We start from the raw sequence: 22,660 nt of genomic DNA, 5'->3' as shown, positions 1-22,660 counted from the left end.
TAATCCTCAATGTGGCCAAGAGGGGGGGCTGGCACCCTGGAGTCATAGGTGCTGGAACTAGGGTGCTGCCAAACTCCCTGGTTTCAAGTTTGTTTCCATCATATACAGGGCTTATAGTTTGGATCAATGGCTCTCAGCAATCCAACTATACAAATTGTTCCAGCACCCTTGCCTGGAGTTGCTGCAAAAGATGGGGAGGTTTGCAGTAGTCGTTATTCCTGGGTGAGTTCCTTACATATGTTCAGACTGGCCCCTGTAATGGTAGGCAGTCACCCGAGGAGTGTTCCATGCCGATCCTGTGCAGAAATGCAGTTGCATCTCAGCCTTACTGTCCCATAGTGTACTTTCACTAAAGTCCCAAGAGGCTTATATATATTGCCCTGTACCCCTTCAGGTGTGTAGTTTATTTAATCCAACGGCAGAATGTGTTACGCATGTAAACCTCCACCCAAAGAGGACTGAGTTAGTTTTAGTCCATCCACCTCCTCCATACAGGCTCCTTACCACTGAGGCCTCTTGACCCAGGACCCTACTGGAGTCAGTGCCTCTTGTGATCAAGTACGAAAGGATTTCTCATCTGGCTTCAAGGTTCCTGCAGAGTTCAAGCCAAGGCAACCCTTCTCCAGAACAGCATATAATTCCTTTGCGAGCTGGAGTTCCCACTACTACCTGGTGAAATCCTCTTGCTGGCACTAGGTTTTGTTAGGGCTTGGTATTTACAGGTCTTTCCTTCCAGATCCTCTTCCTGCTAGGAGTACTCTTCCCCCGTTTTCTTTCCTAGTGAATTCTCTCACCTGCTCCCCTAGGAAGCCCTTTTCTTAGGAACTTCCTCTCTGTTCCCTGTCTGAGCCTTCATAAGGCCCTAGGCTGGGGGAGATCACGTGGCTCGACCCGCTGAGTGGGAGGCAATAGGGGCTGTAGGCGAAGGGAGACATGGCACCCCACTGAGTTGGGGGAAGGTTTTGGTATGGGGATAGCCCACGTGCCAGTGTCACCTCTAGTCTACCTGCCCTACCGCCATAGTTACCGCTCGGCTTCACAATGGAGTATTCCGGCCACCAATTGCCCCGCCCCCTGGAACGTAGTCAAACAGCGCCAGACGTACTGAAAGCTGATTGGTCACTTCATCCCCACCGTTGAAAGTTCCTTCTCGGATTGGTCACGCACTCCGGCTCCTGGTGCCTTCTGGGAGATGTGGTTTCCCCGCTCGGCTGCCGTGCAAACCACCCTCAGTCTAGAGACTACATGTCCCAGAAGTCTCCGTGATGGCAGTTGGCGTCATGGGAGAGCGGGGCGGGCTTGTTTTCATCCGGGTACTCGGCTTCTTCCCGCCCCTTCCCGCGGCTTGTCCAATCTGCACGGTCGATGCGGACGATAGCCCGCGGTGATTGGTGAGTTTGGACTAGGGACCGTTGTTCAAACTCGTTAACGGCGGCGCTAAGCGGTGTGGTGGAGACAGTCGAGCAGAGCGAGGCTGGGATTGGCGGTAGCGGTGGTAGGTGGGTTTCGGCCCGGCTGGCTCCTGAGCAACGGGGCCCCTTCGCCCCTCGAGGGCTCGAGTTCCTCCCGCCCGTCGCGGGCTGCAGGGAGGATGAGGCCATAGGCCGCCTCCGCCGCGGCGGGCTCCTTCCCCGGCGGGGGTCTCCGCCTGTGGGGCGGGGCGGGGCGGGGCGGGGCGGCGTTAGCGGGTCCCTGGGGGGGTCTGTCTTGGGGGCCCCGCTGCCCGGTTGTAGCCGGCCCCTCTCCTGGGGAGCGCAGGCTTGTGCCTGGGGCGGGGGGCGAGCACCAGCTCCTCGGGGTTCGTGCCTGGCCCTCAGCTCGGTGCCTGCTGCTAGGAGGGGCGGGGGGGTCCAGGCCCGTCTCAGCTGGCACGTTTGCCGAAGTTTTGACCACATCGAAATGGGGGTCGTGTGTTGGGGGTTAATAGTCAGAGGGGTGGAGCTGTGGCTGCAGGTTTTGCATCTGGTCTGTGGGGCGCTGGTTTCTGGGGAGGTTTGGGGGTGGGGTTCTCTGAAGGCCAGAACGAGGGTTTTGGGAGAGATGTCTGTCTTGATGGGGAGCACTGCCTGAATGCCCTGTCGTTATTTGATATGCTGTATGGGTTTCAGTGTGGCGTGGTAGCTGACAAGCAGGGGTTTTGTGATCAGTGGGTTTTTGCTGTATTGAAACAGGTTCTTTCAGGGAATCATGGTAGCCCGTTTTATGACGCTATCTACTACTTTGGTGGAATATCCCTGTTTGGTGAAGGCAGTTTTAAGTGTATTAAGGTGCATATCCCAGACTTTCTTCTTGGATATTCTGTGGCACTCGGGTGCCATTGCAAACAAAACATATACATACAAACACTTAACATTGGAACTTCTTGCTCTAGCCCGTTCTCCAATAGACTCTTTAACCCAAAGTAACTGAAATGTCAAATTTGGCATCAGACAGCTAGATTCCTTTAGCTATTAAGAACAAACACTTTTTCCATTTTTGTTGTTGTGCTATTGTATAATTTTTGTTGTTACAACATAGGCACATTTAAAAAGAGAATTTCAAAAGTCATTTTAGAAATAATTTTGTCAAAATCAACACATTCCTGTAGAATGGAATATTTCTATTTCAACAAATTGATGTTTTTCCATTGGAAAAATGTCTTCAACCAGATCTACTCATGAGTTGGATTATAGTATTCTTACCCTCCTTTAGAAGGGTAACTTAAACCAAAGATTTTAGACAAAAATGTGGTTTACAAGCAAAACCTAAGACTAAGGGAATATTTCTTCTTTTCCAGCCTTACTTTGCAGAATGCTGTCATGCACATGTATTATGGCTTTCACACAAGAGGGGAAAGAATTTTGAAAATAGGAATGTGTATTTTAAGGCGGGGGAAATGGCATGGGGACCTAGGGGCTTGTGTGGTATCAGAAGCTATTTATAACTCACTAATAGAAATCTTCTAGGTGTAATATTTGGTGTTTTCTAGCTAGTCTTGATGGCTAGACTTCTGGACATCAATGCTGATGTCAACACAGTATTGTTCTTGGGATACCACAAAACTCTGAAATAGTGTTTAATTAGTGATCATAGAGCACTTGGCATTCTCTTTTGGCTGGAACTCATAAAGGAAGGTCTAATGCAGAGGTTCTCAAACTGTGGTCTGAGGGCCACTCTCCATTCAGGTAGTCCATGGATAGTTCCCTCTAAGATGCACGCGCCTGGGCAGCCACACACAAGAGATTAAAGGGCCATCCACCTAATTAGTGGAGCCACGCAGGTGTGGCTCCATTCATTAGGTGCCTGGACCCTGGAGAAGATGCACGTGTCATGTGAGGAGGTGGCCTTGCGGGGATGTTGGGAGAATAGGGGATAGGTGGGAGGGGGCAGTGGGGTGAGAAGAGGGGGTTGGGAGAATTTAGGACATGCAGGGCTGCGGCGGCCAGAGAAAGAGGCGACCTTCCCCAGCTCCAGGGCTGCGGCTGCTGGGGAAAGATGGCCCTCCTTCCCAGCCTCAGCTCTGTGGCTGCTGCGGTGAGGGAGACAGGGAGAGACAACCTCTTATTCCCAGTCCCACCTCAGGGGCTGCTGCAGCGGGGGAAGAGGGCACATCCATTGCATTAGAAAGGTAAGACTACTGATATTAAAAATGAGTTATGTGCTTTTACTTGTAGAACAAAAAAAATTTATTATGGTTTTTTTTATATAGCACTTTTATCCAGAGTGCTTTACACTGGTACAAACATTTGGAAAGATCATTAAGCGGTCCCCCAAGACCCTCAGCAATTCTTAAGTGGTCTGCAGGGAAAAATAAGTTTGAGAACCGCTGGTTGAGTGGAACTGCAGTAGCAGCTCTGCCACAGAATTCCTGGATGGCATTGAACCCCTCAGTGCCAATTGGCAAAGGGTTCACTGTAGTGTCAGCAACTTCTATGGGGCCTGCCAAACTCACTACACCTAACGCATTGCTGTACTATTATTTATATGTAAAGAATGTTGTGACTATCAGTAAAAACTAGTAATGCACTGATCATTAGTATCATTGTTATGTGTATGTATTAACACTGAGGAATGATGTATACCTATTATATTATGCTTTAAAGTCTGTAACCATTCAAAGGAAGAAACTAGTTTCTTACATACCAGAGGGAAGGGTAGTTATCTCTCATACGGTAGGGCCCTACAAAATTCATGACTATGAAAAACATGTCACAGACCATGAAATCTGGTCTTTTGTGTACTTTTACCCTACACTAGACAGATGTCACAGGGGAGGCCAGCGTTTCTCAAACTGGGGGTCCTGACCCAAAAGGAGGCTGGGTGGGGGTTTCAAGGTTATTGTAGGGGGTTGTGGTATTGCCACCCTTACTTCTGCGCTGTATTCAGAGCTGGGTGGCTGAAAAACAGCGGCTGCTGGCCAGGCATCCAGCTCTGAAGGTAGCACTGCCAGCAGCAGCGCAGAAGTATGCGTAGCCAGAGAGTGGCGGCTGCTGGCCAAGGGCCCAGCTCTGAAGGCAGAAGCACTAAAGTAGAGGCAGCAATACAATACCATGCCATCCTTACTTCTGCACTGCCGTTGGCGGTGGTGCTGCCTTAAGAGCTAGGCTCTTGGCCAGCAGCTGCTGCTCTCTGGCCACCCAGCTCTGAAGGCAGTGCCGCTGCCGCCAGCAGCAACACAGAAGTAAGGCTGGCAATAGCATGATACCCCCCCCCCACACACACACACACAATAACCTTGCAATCCCCTCCATTACCCCTTTTTGGGGTCAGGAACACTACAGTTACAACACCATGAAAATTCAGATTTAAATATCTGAAATAATTAAATTTAGGATTTTTTAAATTCTATGACTATGAAATTGACCAAAATGGACTGTGAATTTGGTAGGGCCCTAATTGTACATAAATTAAGCATTCTGAGCCAAATACAATGGGAGCTACATTTGCAGGTGAAGTAAATGGGGAAAAACAAATTAACATGGGGATGAGAAAGCAACATGGTGTCAACATACTAGAGAACAAGCAGTGGGAATGCCTTTAAGAGGCTTACTGTATTGTAATGGGGTGCAAAGACAACACCCGTGATCTGATACACTGAGGAACACTGGCCATTTACCTGGCAGAGAGGGGTGATTCTTGAAGAAATGGCTCCTGCTTGTTTTGACTGAAAACAGGCATGCTCTGCAGAAGAGTTTGACGGAGAAACACTGCTTTAGGCAAGGATGTTAGCCTAAGTTACTTTTTAGTCTCTAGAAACCATGTTATACTTCTGTTTTGTTTGTAACCAGTTCAGTTTCCATTATCCTTACTCTGTATCACTTAAATTTATTCTTGTCTTATGTTAAGTACACTTCAGTGCTGTGGTACTAAGCAAAGTGTGAAATTCAAGGTGTAAGTGTCTAGCTCTATATATTACTCCTGAAGGAATTCTGCACCCCCCTTCCCCCCAAAAAATTGTGCACAATATTTTAAAATTGTCAATAAATGTGGCTCCAGCATGGCAGTGGGGAGCACAGGTCACTGGCCGCAAGGAGATCACCCTGAAGCCCCTACCTCCACCAGTACAGGGACTGGGCAGTGAGGCTGCACCCAACCCTGACACAGTGCAAGGGCCGGGTCTGTCCCATAAACACCCTGGGCCCTGCCCCTCTCTGCCAGGCACACAGGTGCTGAAACTAGGGATGTGGTGGATGCTGCAGCACTCCTGGCTTGAAGGGGTTTCCATTATATACAGGGTTTACAGTTTGGTTAGATAACTCTCAGCACCCCCACTATAAAAATTGTTCCAGCACCACTGGCCAGGTGTGTGTGGGTAGGCTCAGCCCAGCAGGATCCAAGTGTGGAGGGCTTAGCATGGGGGGGATCCAGATGTGGGGTAAGAGGTTTCTGCATGGGGCAATCTGTGCAGGCAGCTCATTGGGATATCTGGATGCACATGGGGTTCATTTGGAGGGTGTTTCTGGGTGCAGGGGCAGTGGGACTCAGCAGGGGATCCAGGTGAAGGTGGTTGGGGCTCAGCGGGGGGGTCTGGGTGTGGGGGAGCTCAGCGGGGGGGTGTATGGAGGTGGGGATTGATAGGGAGGTCTAGGGGGGTCCAGGTGCAGCTGGTTGGAGCTCAGTGGAGTTTGGGTCCAGGTGTGGGGGTGTGTGTGCAGAGTAGGGATTGTCAGATGAGGGTTCGATTGGCCTGCTTCACAGGGAAGCCCCAGCTGCTGCTGCTGAGGGGGATGCCACATGCCGGGCTCCTGCTCCTCCCACCCCCCCATTCCCCTATCCCCATTTCATCCCCCTCCCCACATTCTCCTCGCCCTCCCTTCCCTCATTTCCCCACAACCCCTTACTCAGCTCCACCATGGGCACTCACTGTTGCACAGAAAACCTGAAGGTTTCTAGCATGCAGAAGGGGAGCACGACTGGCACTAGGAGGCGGAGTTCAGCTGCAGAGTCAGGGGAGTCCAGGCACAGCCTCCTTCAGCTGAGCAGTTCTGCGCTTGCAGAAATGGGCAGGGGACTAGCAGCAAGTAACCCCATGTGCCCCCCCATGCCTCACCTCTGTTTGGGGTAGACAATCCCCCCAAAAAGGGCACACATGGTCATGTTCTCCCGCCTTGCACCTTCCCTTTTCTTTCCTGCCGTTTTCTGCAGGGAAGCACAGGCATTCGGGGGTGGGGGTGTGTTTTCTGTGGGTGTGCAGTCCTGCAGAATTTCCCCAGGAGTAATAATGTATACTGTCTCTTGGCAAAATCTTAACTGGTAAGTTTTAAGTGTCCAGCGATGGGGCCGGATGCTATAGGGAGAATGCCCTTCAGGTATAGGGTGATATCTAATGTTAACCTGCGAAGCAAAATAGGACTGGCAGAGTCCTGAGAAGAGGGTTTGAGTGATAGAGTAGTGCTGTACAAGAGCTGCCACAAGATAGACTCCCTCACGCTCGAGACGGGGTAACCAGATGACCTATGATACTGCATGCACTGAGAAAGTGTCTCAGTCGGGCAAGTTACTTACCTTGCCCTGGTCTTCCTGTCTGTAAAATAGAATAATAAGATCTTGTAGGGATTTTAAGGCTTATTCCATTATTTATTAAAAAGAAAAGGAGTACTTGTGGCACCTTAGAGACTAACAAATTTATTAGAGCATAAGCTTTCGTGAGCTACAGCTCACTTCATCGGATGCATGTTACAGACTAACACGGCTGCTACTCTGAAACCTCCATTATTTATTGCTGTCACATCACAGTGCCTTTCAATGTAACAAGTTACTAACACAAGGTACATGTCAAGACACAAGTTTTAAAAAAAATATCTGGTCTTCCTTCAGTCACTCTCATTCAAAAGCAGTGTTGGATGCTTTTTGGCTATGTTGCCAGAATGGACAAAAACACTCCATCACACCGCTTTCAAACTGTCCATTGATGCACAAAGAGGTGCATATCCTGACCTTACCTGGGATTGCCCAGGGGCAGCCCCAGAGATTCATGCATTTGCAGGATTGAGCCACATCTGGGAAATTTACTATACAATGCTTGCTGCTGTACCATCATTTGTGGTCTCTCTGGTTGGCACAGTTGTCCTCAGTAGACTATGCATGTTTGATGTTGATGAGTCTTGAAATTCAAAAACACTCTGATTACAAAGTCTGGAACAAAGAACAGTTCTGGCTCTCCATAAGAGAGAGAGTCTTGTCTTTACAGACAATCTTGAGTCTATCCAATATTGGACTATTCTAAAATCTGAAGAGATGTGTACCTGCTTATTATGAAAACTGAGCACAGTGATTTTGTTTCTTATACTCTAATCTAGTGGTTCTCAATCTGTTTACCTTTTGTGGGCTACATCCAATACTACCTGTATGGCCCTGAGGACGTCACATGGGCCACAGCTGTGTGCTGACTGGGCCGCAGGTTGATAACCACAGTACAGATCTTGCTTCCCTGGTTAAAGTAGTCAAATATGCTCAAAAATATCTGAGGCCATTGGCCACTGAACTTTGTGAAAATCCATGAGTTTTATTGATTGCTTAATTATTTGCTCCATTATCTTTCCTGGTACAGAAGTTAAGCTGACTGCTCTGTGTTCCCCGGGGTTGTCCTTATTTCCCTTTTTATAGATGGGCACTATATTTGCCCTTTTCCAGTCTTTTGGAATGTCTCCCATCTTCCATGACTTTTCAAAGATATTTGCTAATGGCTCAGATATCTCCTCAGTCAGGTCCTTGAGTATTCTAGGATGCGTTTCATCAGGCCCTGGTGACTTGAAGACATCTAACTTGTCCAAGTAACTTTTAACTTTGTTCTTTACCTATTTTAGCCTCTGATCCTACCTCATTTTCACTGGCATTCACTATGTTAGACGTCCAATCACCATCAAGCTGCTTGGTGAAAACCAAAACAAAGAAGTCCTCAAGCACCTCTGCCATTTTCTGTTGTTCTCTCCTCTCTTCCCACCCCCTTGCCCGGCTCATTGAGTAATGGGCCTACCCTGTCCTTGGTCTTCCTCTTGCTCCTAATGTATTTGTAGAATGTTTTCTTGTTTTGTGCCTTGGCCTTTCTAATTTTGTACCTACATGCTCGTGTTATATGCAATTCATTAGTTCTTTGGAAAGTTGGGTACATCTCTGGTTGATTTTTAGGGCTTGTCTATGCTTGAAAGCTACTTTGGATTAGATTTGGTTGTAAATTTTAAAGCGCAAGAGTTACTCCTGAATAATTGTGGTACTCTTCTTCCAGAGTAAGAGTGCCTTGTTCCAGTTTAGCTTACTCCGAGGCAACCTTATTCTGGAATAAGAGTGTCAACACATAATTATTGAGGAGTAACTCCATGCATAGAAAAGCCCTTAGTCTGAACAGAAACTGACCACTTAAATTCTTGTCCTTTATGTACTCTATGAAGTGCAGTTCTGTAACTAACCATGTTTGTCCTTAACACATGCAGCATATGTTGATCAACTAGCTGAGCACAGCCAGAGTGAGAACTTGGCAAAGTAGATGTGCCCTATGCCTGGCACCATAGAAAAACTGTCCTTTGATGAAAATGGTGTCAGCAGGTCACTTTCCCAGTGCAGATCATATGGGAGAAGAAATTGTCCTATTCTGCTATTTAACAATGTATTACAGGAAAAATTGAGGTGGGATGCCAGCCTTTACTCCTAGCCTCTGGTCAGATGTTTTGGTTAATCAGTGTACCTGGGATTGCAAAATGCATATCAGCACCTTGCACAGTATACAAGTATATAAGCCACAAACTGACTAAACTCATCTTGGTTATAAATACTAGAATGACCGTTTCTAAGGAGTTGTCAAGTCATCTTAAACTCCATAATCTGCCTAGACTCAAATGGCAGAGTCCAGAGCTCAAACTGATGTGCACAACTCTGAGATGCTATTCTAGTAAACTATTATTCTGCTATAAATCTGACTTGGTTGGAGAATGGATGCAGAGTGTGGGGAATAGGAAAAGAGACCTATAAATGTCAATCTGAGCAAACTCTTAGATAAGGAAATGGCGTATCGCCATCTCATTGGAGTCTAATTGCCAGCTCCATGCTAGCTTTCTAAGAAACCTGTAATGCACTGTGTACAACTGGAGGTAACGTTCTCACTTTATTAATGCTTGTCCGACTATCCTCTTAACCACATAAATTTGCAGAACATAAGCGTACTTCTAATTCAGTAACTGCCTCCCCATTATCAGGCAACATTCTCTAGATTTCTCACACTAAGAACAGAAGTAACTTGTCTTCACAGTGAGCTGTTAACTTTACAGCAGTCTGGCACTGGAATCTTGCAGTGGGTACAAATATTTGTGAAATTTGATGCCTGGTGCTCCAGTTTGGCAGATTGGCTTGTTTGGAGGGGGAGGGGGAAGAATGCAGATGACGCACTTGATTTAAAAAAAAAAAAAAAGTTAGTAGTGTTGACAGAAACCCAATCCTGATTAAGAGGGGCAGGAAGGCATTCAATTCCAGCCATGTCTTGAGCTCAGTTACAGTTGGTTTTGGCCATGGCTTTCTTTTCTGCTTGCCTCTTATCAGTTTTTTAAGCTCTTGCCATGACATTTCCACAATCATGTAGATGACTCTTCTCTAATGACAACTTTCTCCCTAGCTACAGCACTTCTATGTTAGGGGGACTGGAGGTTTCTCAAGTATGCAGCAAATTTTGGAAGGGAGGGTCCATGAGTTGTAAATTACAATGGCACCTGCTAATAGTACTCTGATTTATACCCAGACAAACCTTTCTGCTGAAGAGAGCCAACCTTTTTTAGGCATATATAAACTGCTCTGGACTGAACCATGCCTGGCTTGTTTAAGCAGTGAACTATTCTGTTCAGCTTCTGGTGATCAAGAATATTGCCTGCCTCCAAAGTGGTTGTGTTCATTTATGCAGCCGTTTGCAGTTCATTTATGGCGCCGCTGCTGCCCCCCCTCTCCCCGCCAAAATATTTCTCTTGCAGCATACATATTGTCTTAACGTTTGCATTACTCATTATGAGCTCTGATGAAAGGACCAAATATCTTGTGTGCAAAATGTTAAATGGTTGCAATGTAAGTAATTGTAACATCATTCTTGGATTACTCTTGTATCTGAGAGTCTCTAAGACCCTGTCTACACTGGCAACTTTCTGTGCAGTAAAGCAGCTTTCTGCGCTGTAACTTGCGAGGTATACACACTACCAAGCCATTTACTGCACAGAAACTGCGTAGTTGCAGCGCTACAAAAAACCACCCCCAACGAGAGGTGTACAGCTTTCTGCACTAGGGCTACAGTGCTGCGGTGCCAGTGTAGACACCGTGGTCGATTACAGCACTGCAATTGGCCTCCGGAAGGTGTCCCAAATGCCTGTTCTTGCCTCTCTGGTCATCTGTTTGAACTCTACTGCCCTGCCCTCAGGTGAGCAACTGTCATCACCACCCATAAATTCCTTTGGAATTTTGAAAGTCCCCTTCCTGTTTGCTCAGTGATGCATGCAGTGATCTCAGCACATCTTTCCAGGTGGCCATGCCAGCTCCACGTACTAGGCGATCCCCTGCATGGAGCAATGCCGAGCTGGTGGACCTCATCAGCATTTGGGGAGAGTCTGTCCAGTCCCAACTGCGCTCCAGCTGTAGGAATTATGATACCTACAGATAGACTTCACGATGCATGACAGAAAGGGGCCATGACTGGGACACATTGCAATGCAGGGTCAAAGGGAAAGAGCTGCGGAACGCCTACCACAAGGCATGGGAGGCAAACCACCGCTACAGTGCTGGGCCTACGAGTTGCTGGTTCTACAAAGAGCTGGACATGATACTCGGTGGCGACCCCACCTCCACTGCGAAGACCACTGTGTATACTTCAGTGACTCACATGCCAGTCGAGAGTGGACCGAGCCAGGAAGAGGAAATCTTGGAGGGGGACCCAGAGGCACAGGATGACTGAGGTCAGAGATGCATGCAGCCAGGAGCTTTTTTCTACCCCGGAGGAGGCTAGCCAGTCTCAGCTGTCTGATATTGGCGAAGTGCAAACAGGAGAGGAGGCCCCTGGTAAGTGGATTTGATTTGGGGAATCGCTGAAGCGAGTTGTTGGGGGAAGGAGGGTTGCAGAAAGCAGTCTTGTCTCCTACCACATGCTTAGTCTGAGTGGCGGAACAGGCTGTTGGTTGACTCCCTCACTTCACAGAAATCTACCTCAGATCTCTAGGAAACTCTTGTGGTGATACTGGGCAATCCGCTGCCGCAAGTTTTTCGGCAGAGCTGCTTTGTTTCTTGCCCCATTAATGGTAACTTTCCCACGCCACTGTGGAGTGTGGGGACAGGAATGATTATCAGGCCTACCCTACAGTGCTGGCTCTCCCCATGTGCCCAGTGTACAGCAGGGTCCGGGAAGACTGATTTACCCTGCCCCTGTGGCTACTCACCATTTGGGGGGTCTTGAGGCTCATGTGTGCTTGCCTGGGGTGAGCCAGTTAGTGACAGGTGTGTGAGTACTGGCTGTGTTTTAAATCCCTGTTCTGTGTGTTGCAAACATTACTGCTTCTGTAAAATGTTGCATTTAAACTTCAGAGAGATGACCTTGGGAGTCCAGCCTCCCTCTTTATCAGCGGCTGAACGGCTGCACAGAATTAGAAAGCGGCCAAGAAGAACTAAGGAGGACTTTGTGTGATGTTATGATGCACTCAACAGCCGAGAAACAGGAATTTGAAGGAGTGGTGGGACAGTGAGAAGAGGGACCGAAAGGAGAATGCAGCAAGCCACAATGAAGCCACAGAGCAGCTCTTAAAGGTTATGGAGCGCCAAGCAGACACACTCCAGGCGATACTATCTCTGCAAACCGAGCAGCTCCATGCCTGTCCTCCCCTGCAGCTGCTGTCACAAAACTCTTTCCCATGCTCCCCCGCAGACACCGCGAACACTCTTATCAACCTCCTGGCTCCAGTCTATACCCGTGGTATTCCATTCCTCTCCCATGCGCCCCCTACCCCCCAGTCCAGCACTGCAGACTCCCACTACTCACTGCACTCAACTCCCATCCCTCTGCAGTTTGGCCCTGCTGAAGTACAGTACCTGTTGCACTGTACTCCAAAGGAGAAGGTTAGATGTGATCCCTGGACATACACAAATCTTTAACCATCCCAGGACCTCACCTCTCCTGGGACCTTCCCTTCCCCCATTCCCCTCACTGCTGATGTGGTTTTGTTTTTGTTTTTGTTTGACTCTCTACTCTGGTTGTTTTTAATAAAAGGATTGTGTTGGTTTGAAAGCAATCTTTATTCTATTAACTGAAAGTAAAAAGAGCCCTGCAAAGCAACATACAATTATGTTAAACCACATATTGCATCATCTGCACCAATCACCTCCTAGCATTACAAGCACTGCCCTCCCAGCAGAGCAACGGATGTTAGTGGCTTTCAGCTTCAAATTGCTGCCTCAGGGCATCCCTGATCTTTATGGCCCTGCGCTGCGCCCCTCAAATAGCCCAAGTCTCTGGCTGTTCAAACTCAGCCTCCAGGCACTGAGCCTCTGCGGCCCAGCCCTGAGTGAAGCTTTCACCTTTCCCTTCACAAATATTATGGAACATACAGCATGTGGCTATAAGCATAGGAATATTGTCTTTGGCCAGGTCCAACTTCCCATAGAGGCAGCGCCAGCAGGCTTTTAAATGGCCAAAAGCACGCTCAACAGTCATTCTTCGCTTACTCAGCCTGTTGTTGAACCGCTCCTTGCTGCTGTCAAGTTGCCCTGTGTATGGCTTCATAAGCCATGGCATTAAGGTGTAGGTGGGGTCTCCTAGGATCACAATAGGCATTTTGACTTCCCCCTACAGTGATCCTCTGGTCTGGGAAGAAAGTCCCTGCTTCCAGCTTCCTGAACAGGCCAGTGTTTCAGAAGTGTGCGCGTCATGCACCTTTCTGGACCAGCCTGTGGTAATGTATGTGAAACACCCCTGGGGATCCTCAAGCACCTAGAGAACCATTGAGAAATACCCCTTGTGATTAATGTACTCCGTGGTTAGGTGATCTGGTGCCAGAATTGGAATATGCGTCCCATTTATCTCCCCTCCGCAGTTAGGGAAGCCCATTTGTGCAAAGCCATATACAAGGTCGCGCATATTGCCCAGAGTCACATTCTTTCGGAGCAGGATCAGATTAATGGCCCTGCAAACTTCCGTCAACATGAATAGACTTTCCCACTCCAAACTGGTTAGCGACCGATCAATAGCAGTCTGGGGTAGCCAGCTTCCACAGTGCAATCGCTACGCACTTCTCCAATGGCAGGGCGGCTCTCATTCTCCTGCCCTTATGCCGCAGGGCTGGGGCGAGCTCATCACACAGTGTCATGAATGTAGTTTTCCTTATCCAAAAGTTCTGCAGCCACTGCTTGCCATCCCAGACGTGCATCACGATGTGATCCCACCATTCAGTGCTTGTTTCCTGAGCCCAACAGCAGCATTCCAATGTGGTCAGCACCTCAGTGAATGCCACAAGCAATCTCATGTCTTAGCTACTATGCATAAGTCACAATCCTCTTGCTTTTGTAGTTTAAGGAATAACTCCACTGCCATTCATGATGTGTTGGTCAGAGTGAGCAGCATACTGGTCAACAGTTCAGGATACATTCCTGCAGCCCGCTCTGAATATCACTGCAAGTGCCATAAGTGTGAACACGCTGTTGCTCAGGCAGCTGACAGTGTGAACACACAACAGCGGTTTCCCTTCAACGCTCTCTGAGCGGCACTATAACTCCCAGCACTGTTAACTCTGCCAGTGTAGACATGTCCTAATATTGGCACTTAAACGTGAAGTGTTGTATCATGTCTCCAACTTTTATTGTAATTAAAGTTGGGACTACTTTTTCTGTCTGTCAGTGCTTCTTTGACTAACCATAAGGTCTGCTGTTGGCATTCTGCATACATGGACAAACTTGTGAGGGCAGTGATGTGACATTCTCCATGGGTTTACATTGCCATCCTGTATGTATGCTTAAATAAAGAGACATTGCAGCATTGTTGCTTAGTACACTTATCTGTTTCTGTAGTATTGCAATTAAACATTCATTGTACAAAGGCATGGTTGTACTGAGTGACTAATGTTGCTGAGAGTCCTTTTTTATGGAGATGCTTAATATAATAAGATGATAGTAGAACTCCCAAGTTGCTTATGAAGGCTACACTAAAGCATAGAAGGTTTCTCTTGATCAGACTAAGGAACACAACTTGAAAAATGTGTTTGCCAGCAATGAATGGGAAGATCTCCCTACCAAGTGTGAAAAGAAAAGGAGTACTTGTGGCACCTTGGAGACTAACAAATTTATTTGAGCATAAGCTTTCGTGAGCGACAGCTCACTTCATCGGATGCATTCAGTGGAAAATACAGCGGGGACATTCTTGTCAACTGCTGGAAATAGCCCACCTTGATTATCACCACAAAAAGTTTTCTTCCTTCCCCCCACCCTCCCTACCTGCTGGTAATAGCTCATCTTAAGTGATCACTCTCCTTACAGTGAGAGTGATCACTTAAGATGAGCTATTACCAGCAGGTAGGGAGGGTGGGGGGAAGGAAGAAAACTTTTTGTGGTGATAATCAAGGTGGGCTATTTCCAGCAGTTGACAAGAATGTCCCCGCTGTATTTTCCACTGAATGCATCCGATGAAGTGAGCTGTCGCTCACGAAAGCTTATGCTCAAATAAATTTGTTAGTCTCTAAGGTGCCACAAGTACTCCTTTTCTTTTTTTCGAATACAGACTAACACGGCTGCTACTTTGAAACCTACCAAGTGTGGTTGGTGGGGTAGGCGGGTGCACAGCAAAGCTATCACTTTTTGCAGAACTTAAACTTTCCATTCAAAATAAACTTCTAGCCATTACAGCTGCAAACTTTCAATGTGACCTGATGCCATGGTTTTTATTTGACTCTCTAAACAACTACAGTGCTAAAGCTGCTGCTCTTGGTTTTGCCCAGCAGCAGCAGTAGATTTTAATTCACAAGACTATAGTGTTTCACTGCTGTTCAGAATCCTCTGTGGAATTGTGAAACTGTACATTCCTCCCAAACAAACTGGGAGAGGGAATAGAGTAGTAGAGACCTATTCTCTTCATCTTTATGGCAGCCAGGAGGCTATGCGGATGAAAGAGGACAGAGCTGCTTCTCTCTTCCAGTTGGAGGACTATGTGTGGTATCATCTTAAAATCTAAGCTTTAGACACTTACTAGCATTGATCCAACAAATGGAAGACCCTCTGCAGGAGCTAGGGTCAACACTGGTAGAACACTCAGCATCTTCCTTCCCAACTTCTGTGGATGGCACAGTGGCTGGGCTTGTCCCCAAAGTGTTAGCCATTCAGCAATGTTTAGGGGCAATTCCTGTGTTCAGGGGTGTGGCATGATTCTTCCATGTGACTTTAAAGCTTTCTAATAAGAGGGCAACAAACTTTAGATAAACCACTGTTCTAATTTGACATGAAAAGTAGATACAGATGCTCTGTGCAGTTGCAATAATACCTAGTGCTTCTGAGCCCAAGTAGGAGTCTTGTTTGATGCATTCTGTCGTCCATCTCTAGAGATACTTGATGACTTGATACTTGGTGACTTTCAGGGTCTAACATTTCCACCATTGTGTGGAACAGTAACAAGTCCTACTGTGATTTAGAGTAAATAACCTAGATGTAAAACTTTTTTCCAGTGATTAATCTAAAACTGATTTGTGGTTGTACATGTGACAGACTGCTGGGGACAAGACTGCGGTGAAAATGTCTCATCCACAGTCTTCCTATTCCTATGATGCAGAAACTACCTACATCAACTTCAGGACTTTAAATGATGATGACGTACAGAGTGTAGATTCATGGTTTGGTAAGTATCTTAGCGTTTGGGAGACTATGGTGTCTGCTTTCTGCTGAGGTGAAGCTTTGGGAAAGGAAAATGTCCCTGCCCTGGGAAACTGTCTTACGTTAGGCTTGACTTCTATAGCAAGTAGGTTATGTTGAATTATGCAGTAAATGACATGTCTAAAACCCAAGTACAGTAAAATGCTATCCCTGATCAGAACTAGTGAGTTAATGACAGGCTTAATGAACATAATAATTACTTGTATACCATGTGGTATTGTTACAAATGCTTAATATAGAGTGTGTTGACAGTGTTTACTCTTTCACAGATCTGAAAGCCAGTTCAGAGAATGTCCCTCCTGCAGAGAATGTGGCAACTTTCTTGCAGCACAAGCCTGCCTCTTCAAAGGCTAATCTTCCTCAAGCTATTGTTTCACCAATGGTGAAATCCAGTAAGTTGGCACAATTCTGAAAAAATAACCTCCATCCACTAGAAGTTGAGGCGTTGGTGCTAAGGGGCATAATGGCTTAGTCCAGCATGGTTCTGTGAGCTCGTTATGGCCTTCTTGGAAAGATGTGACAGACATGTCTTTGTACACTTGCAGACTTGCTAGTTCACGAGCAAAGTTTAGAAATGCACTCTGGAGATGTGTGAAATTTCTTCCTGCCTTCTTAGATTTGTCTTCTCACCAGACTTTGTATTCGGTCATGCCTCTCTACTGTCCAATTTAGAGATGTCTCTCAAAAATTCTTGCTTCTGGGGTTCTATGTTTAACTTTTTCCTCTGGTTTGTTTACAGTCTCCAGTTGGGTTCTAATGCTAGAGACGGTGTCAATTCTAAACCTGGTGAACTTTCTATAAAGGATCTTACATCTGCACAAAACACCATACCTATATGTCACCTTATAAACACACTTTCCTAGGTTAATATTACTCCCCTGCTGATGGGGAAATGCCACCAATAGACTCGCCTCCATCTCTGTATCCTCTACATTTCCTCCTTAAGAGTTACCTGCCTGAGCCACTTGCAGCACATTTTATTGGGAGCATCCATGCTCTTTGGACCAAGAAAAGGGTGGAGTATCTGGGTTTTAGGACTCTTTAACCTTTAGGTCTCTTCCCAGGAAACTGGTATGCTTTTCTCAGAGAGAGAACTATGTGAAAATCCCACTCAACAGTAGAATTCTTTGTAAAACAAGGCTTACTAAAATGTAGTGAGAAGGATTTGAAGCAATAAGTTCTTATCATAACTAGACTTACGGCTGGCAAAAGTTAAACTAGATAAGGCATCTTTGTCTTAAGTTGCAGAAAAGAGAACTAAAAACTTGCATATTTCAGAGACCAAACTCATAGATCTGATTTTTTCATTAGAATCCCTTTGTCCTTTTTTTTTCCTAGGACAAGGGTGGTGTGTATGGTGTGCTGATGGTCTGCTATAATATCTATAAACATAAGCCCTTGGCTTTCTAAACTATCTCTATGGTTGCGTACTAACATCTCCTGAGGCTCAGTCTCTAAAAATGTTGGGGGGGGGGCACTAAGGGGCGGCCCTTCAGTCTGTTCTTAGTCTATTATCATTTAGCAAGCTTTCATATGGTATTTTATACTACTCTCTTTTAGCCTATGTCTACATTACCACTTATATCAGTATAACTTTTGTCACTTGGATGTGAATAAGCCACCTCCCAGTGATGTAAATTAAACCAACCTGAGCACTGGTGTGGGCAGCACTATGTCAGCTGGAGAGCTCCTCCCACTAATATAGCTACTGCTGCTCGTTGGGGGTGGATTAATTCGACAGGAGAGCTCTCCCGTCAGCTTACATAGCTACATTAGAGAGCTTACAATAGCACAAATGCAGCTGTGCCCCTGTAAGATGTCTAGTGTAGCCATAGCCTTAACCTGTTAAAAGCAGAGACTAACTTCCCTGTTTCACCCAATTAGGTGAAAACCATGAGACGGAGGCAGGAGAAATGGCACAGGCAATGTTGAAACCACAGAATATTGTTGTTTCTCTAGCAGCCTGGAGAGTCCCCTCAAATGATGCTTCACCTCCTGCTCCTTCAGGAGCTTCTCAAAGGTAAGAATGCTTGTCAGCTTAACCAAGTTCTGTGTGAGTTCTCGTGATGACCCTCATCAGCAGCATGTCCAAGCTGTGTCCTGGGCTAGGTGGGCAACGATGGCATAGCAGTCTCAACTCTTCATGAGTGATTCCATATAGATAGAACTGGAGACTGACATCAGCTTAACCCACCATATACAGCACTGTGTGAGCTTGTCTGTGCTATCTTGTCAATGTGACAATTTCCTAACCTGGAGGCCCCATCTGTAGGGGTAAGAAGGTAGTTCAGTTTCATATCTGTTGGTTGAGATAGCCAGCTGTGCTGGTGACTTCCAGGATGTGTAGATATCTGGAATTGGACTGAAGCTGTAAGAGTCCCTTTGCTGATGATGATACTCAGAACTTTCTACTGAGTGAGGCTGAGTTCGGACTTGCACCTTGTACAAGGTGGCTTTGTACCATAATACAAATAACAGGAGTGATTTAGGTTTCCAATTAGCACTGTAACAATTAGCTGCTGTAAGTCTCCTCTGAATCATATCTGTATGTAGTGCTGTCTGGATTTCAGTGACTCTTTCCAGCAGATATTGAAATATACTATGTGGAACTGACTGTCTTTCCCAAAGACCGCATGAGAGACTTGACACTGTTCTTTCCTGCAGGAGGGTATCCAGAAGACTGTCAGCACAACAGAAGAATGCCCAGCAACGCAAACGTCAGGCCAAAGTCAAAGCAGAGAGATGCACTGTCACCTCCATCAAAAAGGAAGATGATCCACCCACCAAGAAACAGAAAATGTACATCACCAAAGTCCTGCTTGGGGCTGGGTGGTGGGAGTGCTGCTATTTATCTCTCGAATTATTTAGAGACCATGCTTTTGATAGGCTTCAGCCTAGATGAGATGGACTTGCAGGCTTAGGTAGAGGTGATGGAGACCTGGTTCATGATACTAATTCCATAACAAATGAATCCAGTCATTTTGTTTGTGTTTTATTTTTCCCCCCACAAATTTGAGGAGGAATGCTGGGCGGGAGGGGGAGATATAGTGAGTGATATAACTTTGAGTTTCTTAATCCCTAACACTCTGGGCCCAGTGCTTCTGTGAACTGTCTTTAAACTTGATTCATGCTACTAGTGAGGATGGAGTCGAACAATTCTAGACTAGGAGAAGAGAATGTTTCTCAGATTCAGCTTAAATATGACTTCACTGTATACTAGGAAACTTTGGATCAAGAAAACAATACACTAGTGCAGTTGTCACAGGATGGGATGTATGCCTCAGAAATTACTCTCTCCACCTAACAGAGGACAGTACCTACATCAGAGCCCATTCCAGAAAGAGAAGCTACATTCTGAAACTTCAGTAATTAGTCTTTCTTTTTGCAGCTTTAACAGAGTACCAGGGAAAACTAGACCACCTGTGCCATGGTATATGGCCAAGTAAGCTCTTCCTTGGATTATCTTCAGATGACTAGTGAATTCACTAGGTGTTTGGGATGTCCAGTGCATGTTAGTAACAGCTAGAACCAGTGTTGCACTGAAAACACCGGCATCCAGGAATGGCTTGCTCAGTTTTGTGTTGATCTTTATCTATTTTTGTTACTGTAGCTCTAGCAGTAGAGAGAGAATGACTGAAGTATCAGTGAACAGAGATCACTCCAAGAGCACTGAACTCTCCCCAGCCAGATCCAAGGGCAAGCTGACCATGCCTACCACACCAACAATGCTGAAGTACGTAGCTTTCTTGTGAATGGGAACAACCTCTTTTGTGCTAGTAGCTGTAATTTTAAAATATGACCATTTAAGGAAAGCTTGTGGTCTCAAGTCTTACTATTATATTGGGGGGTGGGAGAGGCAGTGTGCCCACAAGTGTTCTGAGCAAGTATGCAGAAATCCTCAAGTAAAAATGAGGAGTTAGCCTTTAGGTGCCCAACTAGCTGTATGTGTACTCCTCGAGATACAAAATCAAAGACTGTAGTTAACCAAAAATTTAGGCTTTATTCTGTTCAACAGTTTCTCTGGAACTTGAGAGACTTCTGCACTGAAGTTACAACTCTGCTCTGTAGATCTTCACTTGATGTGTCTGTGAGGTGGGAATGCAATATCAAATATAAATGGAAAGTTATGCTTGTTGAGATCATAGAGGTTTGGCAAGGGGTTCGTATCTCCTCAGGCTGTTGAAGAGGAGCAGGTAAACTTCCTGTAAACTTGTGGAAGTTGTTCACTCCTGTGACTGGGGTTCTAGTGGGGGCCAGCTGTGGTCACTCAGTTAGGGTGAGCTGCAAAGAATGGGCAGACAATTCCCCAAAAGCTGGTGGATATTCCAATACTTAGATGTTCCAAGCCAACATAAAACAACTTCTTTATTACCTTATTGGTTACTCAGAAGTCCGAACAACACAGTTCTCTTAAAGGATCCAGCCTCAGGCCTCCGTCCAGGTACCTAAGTCAAATATGATGATTTCTGAAAATCTTATTTCATTATATAAAAGAAAATCTTATTTCATTATATATACAAAGGATCGGACACAGTATCGCCCAGGTTATTGAATATTCCAGATCTTACCCAAATCTATGCTACAGTCAGTTCTTATTAACTAAACTAAAATTTATTAAAAAACGGGAGAGAGAGTATAGTTAAAAGATCAATATACATAGACATGAGTTCAATTCTTAAGATTCAGATTAATTGCAGAGATGGTGAGCTTCGTAGTTGCAAAGAGTTCTTTTAGAAATAGTTCATAGGTTATAGTCCGATGTCCAAATATCATATTCAAGGTGTACCAGCATAACTGGGACCTCAGTCTTGTGACTCAAACTTCCCCTGATGAAGCCTAAGCAGATCTCAGATGACAGAATCAGTACCCAAGGATCTTTTATACAATTTAATGTCCTTTTTTGACAAGTTGGGATTTCCTCTGGGAACAAAAGGTAATTAGGATAATTTTGAAGGCAGTCTATCACTAGTACTTAGCTACACAAATTAATATAAGGCCATTTGCTTGTTCCTCCACCATTCAGAGTACATTTCAAAGGAAGATGAATACCGAGATATCCCGTATTTGATTAATTTAAATGCTAGGATGTTCTTTTGATCTCTGGACTATCAGAATACAGCATAGACAGGGACTGTTGATTACATCGTTGACCCTACTCATATATATGTAAATACACAAACATCATCCCTTCACATGTCGTTTGAGGGTTACTTGTTTTGCAGGATGTTTAACCCTTTCTGGCCATGTATCACAACTCCACTTTCTACCTTTCTGACGTACTTCACTCTTTCAGGAGGAAGTATCTTTCTGGCAAGCTAAAGAGCACAGAGGAGCAGGAGCTGGAAAAGATGAAGCAATTGCAACAGGAGACGATGGAGCTGCGCAAAAAGAATGAAGAGTCCCTGAAAGCTGCTATTGCTGGTTCAGGTAGGCTCTAGCTAAACATGGAGGCTTAGCATCCCATGCCCTCCTAGTGACCTGTGAGGGTGTGGCTATGGATACTGCCTTCTGGAGGGAAATGTTAACAAATGGCCATTTCTAAGAACAAGGAATGCAGTTTGAGCCCCCTTAGCCGTGTGCTTCTCACCTTCCCTTTCTTTGGTGGGTGTACTCTAAGTAAAATGCACTGATCCTGACATGGGCATCTGATATATCCTGATTTCACTAACCCATCCACAGGTTTATAGATTCATAGATACTAAGGTCAGAAGGGACCATTCTGATCATCTAGTCCGACCTCCTGCACAGCGCAGGCCACAGAATCTCACCCACCCACTCCTATGAAAAACCTCACCTATGTCTGAGCTATTGAAGTCCTTAAATCATGGTTTAAAGTCTTCAAGGAGCAGAGAAGCCTCCCTCAAGTCAACCATGCCCCATGCTACAGAGGAAGGCGAAAAACCTCCAGGGCCTCTCCAATCTGCCCTGGAGGAAAATTCCTTCCCGACCCCAGATATGGCAATCAGCTAAACCCTGAGCATATGGGCAAGATTCACCAGCCAGATACTACAGAAAATTCTTTCCTGGGTAACTCAGATCCCATCCATCTAATATCCCATCTCAGGGGATTAGGTTATCTTGTGTCTTGTATAAATTCTAGTCTGGAGGGTTTGGATTGTTGCATGTCATGGTTCCAGGAGCAGCACTTCCACTTCTCAGAGTAGAATCCCATGATTCAGCCCAGTTTTAGACTGGTTCCTTGGCAGGCGGCAGGACCCAACAGGGTTTGGCACCTGCCAGATGCTTTCCTTTGGGCATGTCCTCTGTATGAAAGCAGTGACTGTAGACAGCTTCTCCAAAACAAAAGGGCAAAAATAAC

General features: G+C 45.9%; 2 protein-coding genes across 12 annotated transcripts in view; one reads left to right on the top strand and one right to left on the bottom strand.

Moving 5' to 3' along the window:
- BCL2L1 (BCL2 like 1) overlaps positions 1-1,241 on the bottom strand; it is a 34,146-nt gene extending 32,905 nt beyond the window's left edge. Inside the window, exon 1 of the mRNA XM_043496014.1 lies at positions 1,106-1,241. The gene's annotated coding sequence lies outside the window, so the exon portion shown is untranslated. The remainder of the gene's footprint in view (positions 1-1,105) is intronic.
- The window catches only part of TPX2 (TPX2 microtubule nucleation factor), a 38,044-nt gene that overhangs the window by 1,311 nt on the left and 14,073 nt on the right, over positions 1-22,660 (top strand). For 2 of the 11 annotated variants that reach the window (XM_043496008.1, XM_043496007.1), the window contains exons 2-8: positions 109-222; positions 16,177-16,306; positions 16,611-16,733; positions 18,301-18,361; positions 19,006-19,140; positions 19,952-20,074; positions 21,635-21,768. In XM_043496008.1, coding sequence (XP_043351943.1) covers positions 127-222; positions 16,177-16,306; positions 16,611-16,733; positions 18,301-18,361; positions 19,006-19,140; positions 19,952-20,074; positions 21,635-21,768 — 802 coding nt within the window. In that variant the 5' untranslated portion in view covers positions 109-126. Of the gene's footprint in view, positions 1-104; positions 223-1,252; positions 1,500-16,136; positions 16,307-16,610; positions 16,734-18,225; positions 18,362-19,005; positions 19,141-19,951; positions 20,075-21,634; positions 21,769-22,660 lie in introns of those variants that run through there. The other 9 variants (XM_043496006.1, XM_043496005.1, XM_043496011.1 and 6 more) reach the window with 8 other exon arrangements.

This window comes from Dermochelys coriacea, chromosome 13 (genome assembly GCF_009764565.3).
Source record: "Dermochelys coriacea isolate rDerCor1 chromosome 13, rDerCor1.pri.v4, whole genome shotgun sequence".
Taxonomy (NCBI): Eukaryota; Metazoa; Chordata; order Testudines; family Dermochelyidae; genus Dermochelys; species Dermochelys coriacea.
Note: the sequence above shows the minus strand (reverse complement) of the source record. Positions and strands in the feature narration are given on the sequence as shown.